The 14233-nt window shown below is 30.5% G+C and overlaps 2 protein-coding genes across 4 annotated transcripts in view; both read left to right on the top strand.

Moving 5' to 3' along the window:
* The first annotated feature begins 357 nt into the window (after positions 1-357).
* On the top strand, positions 358-4928 carry LOC149911202 (prostatic acid phosphatase-like). Its single transcript, XM_090104104.1, has 8 exons — positions 358-728; positions 1421-1514; positions 1595-1793; positions 1927-2082; positions 2168-2397; positions 3321-3493; positions 3841-3944; positions 4226-4928. The coding sequence occupies exons 1-8, from the start codon at positions 498-500 to the stop codon at positions 4302-4304; spliced, it is 1266 nt and encodes a 421-aa protein (XP_089960230.1). The 5' UTR covers positions 358-497; the 3' UTR covers positions 4305-4928.
* A 3534-nt stretch (positions 4929-8462) lies between these two features.
* LOC149911201 (uncharacterized) overlaps positions 8463-14233 on the top strand; it is a 78168-nt gene continuing 72397 nt past the window's right edge. The window contains exon 1 of one of the 3 annotated variants that reach the window (XM_090104092.1): positions 8463-8555. The gene's annotated coding sequence lies outside the window, so the exon portion shown is untranslated. Of the gene's footprint in view, positions 8706-14233 lie in introns of all 3 variants that reach the window. The other 2 variants (XM_090104083.1, XM_090104074.1) reach the window with 2 other exon arrangements.

Raw genomic sequence — 14233 nt, 5'->3', positions numbered from 1 at the left:
TTAAAATCATTGCCATTTACTAAATAAAATATAACCGATATTGAAAACTGGCATCTTTTACTGAACTGTCAGTTGTCACTCTATCGAGGAGAGTAGTAGTGCCACAAACTTATCTGACCCGGTGACAGTGTCACTGATGTCGCTTTCTTTTATATAAACAAAATATTCCGTAGAAAAGTCTGTGAAAATGTGACATTTCAAAATGGCGGCACGTAGTTCCAGTATTTGCCACCGGGTCAGCTAAGTTTGTGGCACTCTACCTATATGATTTGTCATTTATTTTAGTTTTGTCATCAGTTGAAACAAAATACTTGCAAAATACTGCATTTGAATTTTGATACTTTCATACTTCTTTCATATAATCTTCCTTCTAAAGACTAATATCATCAGTTATTAACTGTTGCATATCTTTATTATCTCGTTTCTAATGGAGACTTATCAGATTATATAAATTATAGTAACTACTAAGTCTAAATAGTAACAGTACTTACGTTAAAATGATAAAAATATTTGCATTGTTTACCGTTTTTCTTGTGTCTTCTTTTGGCGACAATACGGTGCAGTATGCTGCAATTATATTTAGACATGGTGATAGGACGCCTGTTGATACCTACCCAACAGATCCCTGGCGTAATCAATCTTTTTGGCCTGTAAAATTCGGAGAACTTACCAATATAGGTAAAAAACAACACTATGCATTAGGAAAATGGCTCCGACACCGTTATGCGGTAAGTTTCATTTTTAATTCATAAACTGGTTAAAAAACAATGTAAAATCATTTTAATTCACTATTACTTTAATACGTAGTTTAAAAAATGAGGACATATAGCTGGTTCTTGTATTATTTAACATAATAAGTTATCAAATAAAACAACAGTATAGTTTCTAAATATGATGATAATGTTATAAAAAATACTTAGATAACTTGAGATTATTTTAAATCTTAACATAATTATTATTACTATTGGCATTAAATAAAACTACCTAACTACATCATTATAATGTGATTAATGGTTCAGGTAATGAACAAAGAAATAAATATACAATTTAATTTGTTACATGTTGTTTGTTTGTCTATCATGGTATTTTTTAAACCTTTGTTTATCATAGGATTTCTCTTTGAGAAAACTCAAAAACATGGTACTTAAAATGGTCATTTAAATTAAAGGATTTATTCCATAGTTTTAATTTACATCTGTAAGAGTAATGACCATTAGATAGTCCACCAACACTATGGCCGTAAGCATCTTAATCTTAGGTGTCAAATGTTGTAATACTGCCAATGGCATTTGCAATACATATAATATTTTTCTTTAGTAATTTGAGGATTTTATTTTATTCAGAATTGTGTAGTCTTTTATCTGAATAGGCTTAAGTATATCTTAACTATATTTCTCTAAAATGAAATTGATTGTTCCAGAATTTAATATCTGAGGATTTTGATCCAACTGAGGTGTATGTAAGATCCACAGATGTTGATCGTACTCTGATGTCTGCCCAAGCAAATCTGGCTGGTAAGAGAATATTCATTAAAAGCATTAATTAAATATGGAAAAATTTTATTGAAAATTCATATACACTTGCTGGATTGCAGGTCTGTACCCACCTACAAATAAATCAATGTGGAATGATAACTTGATGTGGCAGCCAATACCTGTACACACAACACCAGAACATGAAGATGAATTATTGGCAATGAAAAGACACTGCGATCCTTATATTAAGGAAAAAAATAAATACTACAATTCTAAAGCATTTAAAGATCGGCTGAGCAAATATCAAAGCCTTATGGAGTGAGTTATTTTCATATACTTTGATATAATATCTATTTGCATTTCAATTTAAGTAATACATGAATCAAACACATGTTTCTGGGATAGACTGCAAGAATAATATCATACGCTATAAGTTATTATATTTTTTTAGCTACCTAACTGCCTACACAGGAAGGAAAGTAAAAACCTATGAAGATATCTCATCCATTTATAGTGTGTTAAGAATAGAAAGTTTGTACAACTTTACATTGCCAAAATGGACTAAAACTGTTTACCCTCACAAATTGAGGGAACCAGCTTGTTATGGGTAATATGCATTTTCTTAAATGATAAGACGGAGTATAGTGAATTATATTTTTGATTTAAACTAATGCCACTATATATTTTTATAGGTTTTCGATAGCTACTGGTACATCCTTAATGACGCGTCTTATGATTGGGCCGTTACTACAACAAATATTGAAAAATATGCAAGCTGCTATTGCCAATGCGCCCAATCATTTAAAATTCTCCATATACAGTGGCCATGATTTTACAATTGGCAATGTTTTGAATGGTCTTGGTGTATTTGACGGAAATTGCCCGGAATATACTTCAACCATATTTTTTGAACTTGTTCAGGGTGAGTTTTGTTTTATTGTAATAATATATACTTAATTTGTGTTTTGTAACCTAGTCGGTACTGCAAGGTAGTGAATGAATTCTCAAATCAATTCTATTCAGTAATGTAAAAACTAAAAAGGCAGAAGTCTATGTTGTTGCAGTACAGTAAAAGTTCCTTATTCGCGCTTCCTTCATTCGCGGTTTCACTATTCGCGGATGGAAAAAATGCGACCTAAATCCTGTATTCGCGGCCTAAAATTCTTTATTCGCGGATCGAATCGGTACATCGGTACATACATATATGTATTTACCTAAATAAAAACCATTCGTTATCCTTAGTTAACGCTTGAACTACAACTACGAATTTATAATGTCGACAAAAAAAAATGAAAAACGAGTAAAAAGTGACAAGCCATTGCCTAAACCTGAAGATAATACCTAATTAAATGGTAATTAATCAATATGTTTGGTCAAAAACTTAAATTAAACTGGTTTCTTTATGTATTTGCTTTTTATTTCGTCACCTAAGAACGTATTCCCTATAACCCCATACAAATTACCATTCCTTATTCACGGTTTCTCTATTCGCGGCACATTTACGGAACCTATTACCCGCGAATAAGGAACTTTTACTGTATTTGAAAAAATACTTTTTAAATTTTCTGAATTTCTATAGCTTATGAGATAGACAGAGGACATTTAACACTTTTGTATATAATTAAAATGTACATTACTATCCATTATATACATAAGTACATAACTATACTCAGCGCCTGAATCTATCTGCACTTATTCTTTAATAATATTTTTTTTCCAAATCATGTTATATGTATACATTTTTAATGTTATCTCACTGTATTTATATGATATTGCTTGCTTTGTATTGACATTCAAAACATTGATACTGATTGTGTACATAATATTTTGTGTTGTTTTTTTTAGATAACTCATCTATGGAACAGTTTATTCGTGTTTCATATAGAAACAGTAGTGAAATTGTAGAACCAATAATATTAAATCTCCCACATTGTGACAAACTATGTCCGGTTAAAAGATTTAAGAAATTGTATGAAAACATACTTACTGTCAATTGGGAGAAGGAATGTGATGTACAGGTAATTAAACATTCTTAAAATACAAAACAATTAAGTTATTGTTAATCAAAAGAAACACAGACATCATAGTCAAGATGTGCAATTGAAAGAAACCTCTGCAATAAAAGTACCAAATATCATGAAGAATTTTAAACTTATTCTTATTTTTGCAGAAAATTAGATTTTATATAATGAAACATGATAAAGAAGCTGAACTCTATACAAAAATGTTTGAATGTGTCAGGTTATTGCAATGTTATAATTCTAGTAAATCAATATTCAATTCAATGTCATACTATATAATACATACTAAGTATATAAATAAAAACATGCAACAATACAATAATCATTCAAATATTATTTTTCAGTCTCCTGGCCTCCTGACAATTTCAATCATCCCTCTGGTCTTTGTGAACTGCATTCAATTAATTGCAATTATGATCTACTTTCAATTTAACAACATCATGCCTCGGTAAGTGCATTATTGATCATATAAATAAAGCCAATATCCTTCAGGAATAATAGTGTTCCACATGTGAATGCTAATTTGTTGAGAAAGCGTAATACTATGTCATGGCTATTTCAATGTGCTTCTAGAAGGTGTTTAATTGAATAAATAAATATTTTGAGTTGAAATTGTTATATGGTGAAATATTTCAAGATCACAAAAAAGACTACAGTCTACAGACAAGATTGACAACAGATCAAATATGTTGCAATGTGTACTTATTTGTTATTTTGTCCTCTTTACAGGGTAGGATTTTGGTACAGAAGAATGCCAGTTCAACAAGCCAGGGAAGCAATACAAGAAAAACAAATAATTATAATATAAAATGAAATGATGTACATTGAGCTAAGTAGTAGTCTATTTTCTGTCCATTTTTTGTTAAACGAACTAGATCTCTTAATTTATTGTGGTAAATACTAAATAGTATAAGATATTTTTTTTACATATCCTACGAATTGATTTCATGAAATGATTAGATGTAAAAATAATAAGTTTGCTCAATTTTTGAAAAGATATCTGTATAGTAAAATGTACCACCTTAAAGAGGTAGGGGCAGAAAAATGTTTGCCGAGGAGGCTTGTAATTTAATAATAATAATATTTATGTTTTCTATATAATTAAGCAACAGAGGCTCACTCATTAGTAACAAGACTTCGGCCTGATTTTTGAAACCTTGATTAAAACTTATTTAGAATAGCGTACTAAACTAACATTTTAAAAATGTGTTCAGTGCCTTTCTTTTGATATTTTACAGGTAACATTTTAATATGATCATATAATATTTTAATGGATAGATAAGTTTTAACCAAGGATTGTAAAACTGGCCCTAAATGTAGACAATAAGTTGCAATAAATGATGCTTAAGGTGGACATCTTTTATAAAATGTGATTTGTATTATAATACACATAAATATTTCTATATTTAAATAAAGAAATAAAAATTTATAATTCTTTTATTGACCCAATTGTTATATATTATGATTTGTGATGTTCATGAAGATATAATTTACATATTATATACAAATTAGTATTGATACAAAAGCAGGTGAAGTAAGTGCTTGGTAAGTACAGAATTTGCTTTGGCACTTAAAGGTACATTAAACCTTCTATATTGTTTTCAATTAATCATAAATACTTGAAAATAAAACTATGTTTTATGTAAATGACTATATACCTGAGTATTTTGTGAGTCAAATGAAAAGCAAAAGGTGATTTTTTAATCTAGTTCATACTTTAAGTATAATGAGTTCTGAGTGCTGCTGTGCTTATCAGCTAAAATAGTTTATTTAAGACTGTATCATCATCTAACGCTAAAAAGTGTACCTACTTAATGTATCCACAGTACCAATCTTATGGTCTTCTTATTAACTTTACAATACAGAACTCTTGCTATATGTAATTTAAAGGGTATCTGTAACTGAGAGGGTCTACTAAACTGTAATAGTTCAAAGTGAACCAATTTCACAATAAATTTTGTTTGATGATAAAGTCCATGTTAATGAGTACCTATAACAAATTTTACCTGACAGATAAACAAAGGAGAACTAGACGGACTAGACCAGAAGCCGAACCGACGCATTGGTACAAACATGTTTCTTAGGGTACCTATTTAAAAAACATGTTTACCAACACTGGTTTTTTTATAATTTCCATTATTTTGTTAGGTATTTCAAATTTGGGTATCAATGTACTTTACAGTTAAACTGTTGCTGTTTCATAACAACCACAGTCCACAGCTGTTCGACTTCCACTGTGCATGTGGATAAAATGGTTATCACAATGGATAACGAATATCTTATATCGTCATTCGTCAATCGTCATTCGTCAGTCGCCAACACTCTCAACCTCGGAGCAATTATCAAGCCTGGAGAAGTAACAATTAATTGAACAATAAAGCACTAGTTTGGCCTTTTTGGCTTATGGCAAAATGTCATGCGAAAAAAGAGGACAGATATATGTCAGTTCGACAGTTTGAAATGAAATGTAGTCATTGAAATTTGTTTTAGTGACCAGTCTGGTCACTAACGCATGGTGATTTTAATTATTGTTTTTGAAGTGAAAAACGTGTTTTCTAGTTTCTTATGTTATTTTCTGAAAAGATAATTTACTAAAGATTACATGGCTTGTGTTGTTCACGGCTGTAAAAGCCGTAGTACTGGGAAATCGGATGAAGATTGGAATTTGTCTTTTCACAGGTTAGTGTTTTGATCAATTTTTTTGTTAATTATATTATAAATAAGCTAATTTACATTATTTTCATAATCATCTATGTTTTATCTAACCTTAATCATTGAAATGAAATCATAATCAGCTTAGTTTTTAGAAAAAATGCAAAATATAACTTCCATAGTGTTGTGCAATTATCGATACTTGAGTAGGTACGAAGTACTTCATTGATAATGACTGCTTTAGGTTAGGAGAAAAAAAAAGGTATTTAAGTATGGATTTTATTGTTATTTGCAGGTTTCTGGCTTGAGAAAAATTAAAAGATGTTTGGGTTAAAGCTATAGCACAGGGAAAATTGGAAGCCTTCAAAACATTCTTGGCCTTATTCAAATCATTTCGAATCAGACGGGAAGAAACGTAAAGTGCTTTGCAGAGATGCTGTGCCACAAGTGGCATCTATTTTAAATAATAAATATTGTAATTTGTTAATTAAGTATCGAAATAAAATGTTGTAAAAAAAAATAAATTGTATTTGTTTTATTTGAAGCAATTTATTTTAAACTTTTACCAATTTTTTCCTGTGGGAATGAGTTATTTTCCCGCGGTAAATTGTAGCCTATATGTTATTCTGATGTTTAATCTATAATATATAATATGTATAATTGTAAAGTTCCATAAAAACTCATTCAGCAGTTTTTACGTGAAAGAATATCAAATGTCCATTCTTATATATTTTTGCTTTTATAATATTAGTAGGATACGATTATTGATTTGTAAAAAGATCAACCAGGTGGAAGTCAGATTCGCGCACGAAGGGTTCCGTATAATTCTATGAATGAATCTATGAAAACAGGAAAAAATACGTACCTTTTTACGAAACCATAAAAAACAACCTAAACCGAAATACCTAATAATATTTTTTTATAAATACCACTACCATACAATGCAATACGCATCGTAAATGAATAATTCGAAATTAAACGAATCTTAAAATTTGGAATTACCTATCCATAATTCAAAATTAAAAGAATCTTAAATTACCTTCAAGCAATTTTATAACTTAATTTTTTTATTTATCGATATTTTAGTATTCGATAAAGTGGCAAGCACTACCTTTTTAGAACAAAAAGTGGCTACATGTGGATTTGAATGCCAAGCCGATAACAGTGTGTTGTCTCTTTCTATCACATTAATTAGGGTATTGAATAAAAGAGAGCCACTATATAAGAAACGTTCAATTAATTGTTACTTCTCCAGGCTTGTTAATTGCTCCGAGCTCTCAACTCTGAGCCAACACCTCTGAACAACGTGAGGCCAGTGTTAGCAACCTGAAGTGAGCTGATTATCGTACCAGGGGCGTAAAATTATCGTACATTAGGCGTTTTTGGTTCGAAATTATCGTACTTTTTAGAATAAAGTCAATTATATATAAATAAATCATATAAATTGTAATATTGATAAGTATGCAAGTTCTCTATAGTTAATCTTTGTTTAACTACCGCTGTCAAATCAACGGGACACTGAAACCCAAACGTTTTACGTGTCTTATTATTCATTATACTCTTTGGTTTTACGCGTGGTACAGACTACAGACCTGAACCGATTCCATTTCCACTTTATGTTCAATAAACGCGCCAAGTTTAAAATTCAATCTGACAAAATTTCACTGTTCCCATGAAAGTTCGATATGAAACACGTCAAAATTTCATATTTGTATGGGTGAAATAATATAAATTCTCGAATTTTGCCTGATAGAAATTATCGTAAAATCAGCGTACGATAATAACATGCTATCGTACATCGTACGTAGGCATCAAATTATCGTGTTTGTACGATAATTATCGTACGGTTGGGAACGCTGCGTGAGGCCAACACTCGTCAGCGCAGTTGTCACTTGTCAGTTGTCACATTTTGACAATCATTCTGAAAGAGCTGTGAAGTTTCATTGGAGAGTGGAGACTCAGGTGTTGCTATATTTAATTATCCAGCACAGGAATGTATAATTGCTGAAAATATTAATTATATACCATACATTGTCCAAACAGTAACTAAGTAGTTTTATATAATTTATGGAATAATAAAAATTAAATAAAGCTATTGAAATACTGTAGGAGCCTAAAATAAATAGTTGCGGACTGCGCAGACACTTGAAGTCAGATTCAAGTAAATTAGCAAATACAGCAAAATTTTTCTTGTATCGTTAGCGCAACGACTATTCTAATCTTTGTATGTTTTTTTAGAGAAATAATGCATTTTATAAACAAGTTTTTTTTAAACAATCAATCAAACTAGTAGATTAATCGATTACAAATAAAAAAAACTACTCATGTCTTACCATACTTGAACAATACATATTACATCACTATTAAACAGTTGTCCGGTGAAGTTTCGTTGCGAGTCCCCACAGTGGTTTGGAATTAGTTTTCTACAAAATATATTTTCAATAACATTAAAGTGATACAAGTCTTTTAAAAAGTTTAATAATGTGTAACAATATTTTATGTGTTGCTTACGTGTATTAATTGTTATCAGTGCGTAGCAGTTATTAATGTGTTTACGGTTTGTTCCCCTATAAATTTGGTCGTCTGTTTCTGGGAGATTCTTTATAAAATACTCCTGCGTAGTCTTGCCAGGGAAGTCTTTAATATATTTATTTACCTACATAATCTCAAACAATTATTTGTTTGAAGGTTAACTGTATTCTTCATCTTTTGAATACTTACAGTGGACAATGTTATTATAGGTAGGTACCCACAATAAACGATTTAACAGAATTTCTTTTCTTGCTTACATTTTGCCAAGTACCTGAACTCTTTGGGAAGGGGCTTCTTCGGTTGATAAACTTATCTCCAAAAAAATTTGACCTTTTCACAACATTTTAAAACATTTTGCAAGTTGTATGTTGGTAGCTTTTGTCATCAGTTATTTATACATGTTCAGATATTTCTCAACATTTAATTTCTACAAAACCAAGATATTGTTTCAGAATACGGCCAAATTAATTTATAAAGTTCTTTAAGACATTTGTTTTAACTTTAACACAATTAAAAATTTATGAATTCTATTCCATAGAACTAAATGACATCACACATTTTTATGATTTGATTTGAATTACTATTAGTACACATATTATATACATTTTTCTTCACATTAACCTCAAAATGTCTGATCAATTTTACTGAAATGGTTTTTTATTAAAACTCTTTTTACTTCTTATTAACTTTTAACGCATAACTCAGGCCCCGGAATCACAGACACAATAGAAAATCTATTGTGTTGTGGACCTATCGGGCCATTCGGGGCTCAATGGGTTAATATTGAGGTTGATTAACATTAGTTTTGGAACGTGTTTGTATACAAATTGCAAGATGAAACTGACGCAAGCTTCAAATAATCATTTAAAAGCAAAACCGATACAAAAATATTTAAAATGATTCAGCTATCTAATATAATAATTAATAATACTATTGAAATATATGAAAGTAAGTCAATATATTACAACAAAATAAAACAGAGGCTAATTTAAAATTAGGCCTTATTTGTAACAAGCGTTGAAATAATACTAAATATGTTCTTAAGTTTTACATTTTAATACTCCATAGGTATTATGTTTTATTAATTATTGAATTTAAAATATTCTAAGTAACTTTTTTGTAATACATAGCTATAGGTATCTATTATCTACTATGTAATGATGTCTTGTATTATGCCCTTCATTAACTTTTTTCTATGAAATTAAAAGCTAAGTACTACGGGTAATATTTAATTAAATTCTTCTGCATGTTGTAAGAAAAATTTGTTATAATCATACTTCTTACTATTTAATCTTTTGCCTTGTAATACTTTAAACTGTACAAAGTATGCTTAAAAATCTGAAGTACAAATAAAAAACAATCTAATCTGAATGGTAATTAGATGGTTACTTATGATGACGTCACTGAGTGTCTACTTCAATGGTGCTAAGTACCTACAATATCTCTTTATGTTAACAAGGTATGTGTCAGAAATATTTATATTGGTTCATAAATTCATATTATCTTTAATGTGTTACCATTGCCAAATTTTAAAAGACATATGAAAAATACTATCCACTACAAGTTGCTAATTATTTATTTAATTAACAACAATAATGCATCCAAATGTGTGCTAAATAAGTGTGCGTCCAACCTTTTACGTATATAGGTATTTCCGCAGCGGAAAATGGAAAGTTTTTTGGTGTCCTAAATTTCAAATAAGAATGTACACTCTCTTTCGTTATTCGCTAATTCGAGTAGGCACTAGGCAATAGTGTTATTATTCAAAAAAAATTATCGTTCCGCTGGGATAACGTTATAACGGATATATTAAAACGATTTCGAATTATCATACACAATTACACGATGTTATGCACTAAATATCTATGAAACAAATCATAAAATTCGACATTTTTCCGCTACGCTAATGCTATGAAGAATATTTAAATTTAATTTTTTAATAGATACCTACTTAAGATAATTAAGAGATATTGTTGTAAATACCTATTAAGATATTATAGAAAATATATATTTCAGAGATAGGTAGGTATTTGATAGGCTAATAAAGTCATTGGCTCATAATAGTTATCTTAAAACCCGTGGGCGTAGTGTCCGCGTAATAAACTCCCCATAAGTACAGATCAACATTTTATACCAAGTACTTATGTCCTTGCAACGAATCTCTAGCTAGCGTTTAGCAAATTCGTTATTATACAACTGGTATAAAAATCTCTTATAATTCATAAATTATAATCAAATCATTGGTGGAAACTTATAAAATGGTACGGATCAAAATTATGTGAAATTACCACATCAAGAAATACGTAAAAATATCAAATACCATGACAATATACAATAATATTCCGTAAAGAAACGTATTTGGGGTATAACTGTATACCTATAAAAATTGACTTCTTCACTTTCACTCCACTGCGTGTTGTTTATTCTAAAAGGATATTGTGACGTAATGAGTGGTACATACCGTAAACACAAAATCAATAAAATAAATAATTCCAATTCCACTTGTGCACAAAATCAGAAATTTGTTTATATGTGATTAGTGAAACATGTAGGTACTTACACTACTTTGTGCTATCTAATTTATAATAAGCGAGTTATTCCTGTTTCAAATTAATTGTTTAGAATATACAATGTAATATATTTTACCCTATTAACTCCTCATTGTATATGTACATGCATGCATATTTTTTTTAATTATATGTACAATCTATTTAAGTAACTTAAATTCATTCATTCGTCCCTTTTGGGAGTTTTGGGTATGAAGTGTGCGGTCTTCTAGAAATTATTATTTACTTTCACTTCATTTTTCAAATGCTGAAGAAAAAGTGTAGTTTGAAATTACATACTTATGTTTCGAAAAAAATATCATCTACAAAGTTGTTGTATTTGAAAAATAATTTGGAAAATCCAAAAGTGCACGCCTCATAATTTTTTTTTAATAATTATTTATTAATTATTATTTTTGTTTATTTAATAACAATTAAACCACATCGAATCAGACCCTGAAAAATGAAAGGGTTCTATTCCTGAGCATACTCAAGCGTAAGAGAAAAAAAAAGACTCGATTAGTAAAGTATTTCGGTCGCTATCGTGTTAACAAGAAAAAGGATCCGCACATACAGACACACGGACGTCCAAGACAGAACTTTTTTAAACTGTTTTTTAACTAGTTTAAATAACAAAAATGACATCAAAAATATCATGAACGTTAAAAATAGTGTTTTTTCTTAATATGTGTGTGTATGTATTATCTTACAAGTGCAATGTATGATACATAAAGACATTTTAAGTTTGAAAAATCAGGTGTTTTGCGCGAAGTGACAGCTGTAGTACCCACCTCAACGCTTCGCTTATGAGGCGTGCAAAACATACATTGGAACACACTAACTAAATATTAGAATAAAAAAAAAACATTTAACTGTAGCTAAGCCTTATTGGAGCAGCTGCTTTCGTTTGGTTTTGTAATCCCGCACTTTATGACGTCACAACACTATTGTTTACATGGCTAATCAGTACGTCACACATAGCGAGTACTTATAGGTACCATTATTTATTTTAAATGTTCACGTTACAATTGGTCTAAGATCCGAACATAGGTCGACCTGCACCGGCGTGATAATAGAATGAGACCAATTTTATAATAAATGTAGTCTATTAAAAAATCTATTAAAGATGGGTTGACTGAAAAAATCCGGGACAGGACATTTTAATTAATTGTTGAAAAAGATTTTTTTTTAATTAATTGCAGTACTTATCAAGATAATAAAAAAAAAATTATAATAGACTTGAAGTATGAAACCTACAGAATGTGCAGTCATAAGGTTTTCTAATATTTACCTGGACAAACTGCTAGGTTGGCAGGTAATAAACAGGCATGTCCGTACCAGTTACTTTCACTTGATGGGATGATAGAGAAAAAAATATATCAGCATGAGCGCTGTTTTATAACAAAATTGTTTATTGTCTCAACACTGCATAATTAAAAAAATAAAAAGATTTTTTAATAATTAACCAAAAATATCCTGTCCAGGATTTTTTCAGTCAACCCATCTTTAATAGGTTTTTTAATAGACTACATCTTATATATAAAAATGAATCGCAAAATGTGTTGGTAAGCGCATAACTCGAGAACGGCTGAACCGATTTCGATAATCCTTTTTTTATTATATTCCTTGAAGTACGAGGATGGTTTTTATGTAGAGAAAACGTAAATATGTACCACGGGCGAAGCCGGGGCGGACCGCTAGTTTATTATAAAATTGGTCTCATTCTATTATCACGCCAGTGCAGGTCGACCTATATTCGGATCTTAGACCAAATCACGGATGTTTCAAGCGAGAATGAATTTCATTTAGGGCCGGTGCTGATATGGCGGAGTGCAGCGCAGAATTTTTAGAATTTTTCATTGTCAAAAATTATCCTTTTATCGGCATTGTCCTCATTCAAATAATATTAAAAAGCGCTGCGCGCTATTTTTCGCATGTGATCTCTTCGATGCTCCTCGGGCCGGCCGCGGCGCTGCTTTTCAAAAATAGGTATTTACAAGATCTATTGCTCCCTCCCTCCTTCCCGACCCTGAAAGGGACGAACGCACTTTAGGCTACTGACAGAAAAATAAAATTTGGCAAAGTCGAGGTCTCGTATTACCCGGTTTTCACCTACAATCCTCAACCGATAAAAAAAAAACAGTACCTATTGGTATGAGAAGGACTTGCTTTATGTCTGTACCCATGGTCAGCTGTACATTTCCTTTTTTTCGTAATGATTCAGAAAAAATATATTAACCGTCTGTTTACTGGGATAGGTCGCGGCGGCATAGACAATTTTGGTAATTTTTGAAGGCTAGGTAAAGTAAACAACGGGGTGATTGTAATCAAATAACAAGTTTTTTTTTTCTACAATCAGTCACATGAATTTCTAAATGTTTCAAAAACCATTCGAAACCGCCAAACCAGTACCTATTAAAAATAGGTACCAGTAATAAAAATATAAATAATTTTTGACAATATAAATAATAACCAGTATTAAATCTTTTAATACTGGTTTGGTGGTTTCGAATGGTTTTTGAAACATTCAGAAATTCATGTGACTGATTGTAGAAAAAAAAAACTTGTTATTTGATTACAAGTAAGTGGAGTTGTATATGTACATATAATCACCCCTGTTCTCAATTACCCAGATTGACCCTAATTCTAATTAAATATTACCTATATTTTTTTCAAAAATAATAAAAACGCAAACCAAAATAGAAAATTACTCATAATATATAATACTGTATCACTTTGGAAACAGAGAAGTCTTTCAGTATTATACCTAAATGTATTGGAGTGAACTGTTATGTTTTTTGTTTGTTCACACAAAAATTACCATATCGATTTAGATGAAATATCGTATATAGGTAAACATACACATTATGGCTAGGGAACGCCTCCTTGGTACAGTGGTTGACGCGTGAGCGTTGAACCGGGTCCTGGGTTCGATTCCCGACGGAGACGAAGAAAAAAAAATGTCTCGGTCTGGCAGGACACAGAAGGCTGATTACTTGTCCCTAAA

The sequence above is a fragment of the Colias eurytheme genome, chromosome 1 (genome assembly GCF_061535395.1).
Source record: "Colias eurytheme isolate Ceu_HAF_F1 chromosome 1, ilColEury1 Martin Lab GWU primary, whole genome shotgun sequence".
Taxonomy (NCBI): Eukaryota; Metazoa; Arthropoda; class Insecta; order Lepidoptera; family Pieridae; genus Colias; species Colias eurytheme.
Note: the sequence above shows the minus strand (reverse complement) of the source record. Positions and strands in the feature narration are given on the sequence as shown.

Excerpts from the sequence above, each read along its gene's own strand:
- LOC149911202 (XM_090104104.1), top strand. The coding sequence starts at position 498 with ATGATAAAAATATTTGCATTGTTTACCGTTTTTCTTGTGTCTTCTTTT. Across the intron at positions 2,083-2,167 it reads AGGGAACCAGCTTGTTATGG|GTTTTCGATAGCTACTGGTA; the intron begins GTAATATGCATT and ends ATATTTTTATAG. Across the intron at positions 2,398-3,320 it reads ATTTTTTGAACTTGTTCAGG|ATAACTCATCTATGGAACAG; the intron begins GTGAGTTTTGTT and ends TGTTTTTTTTAG.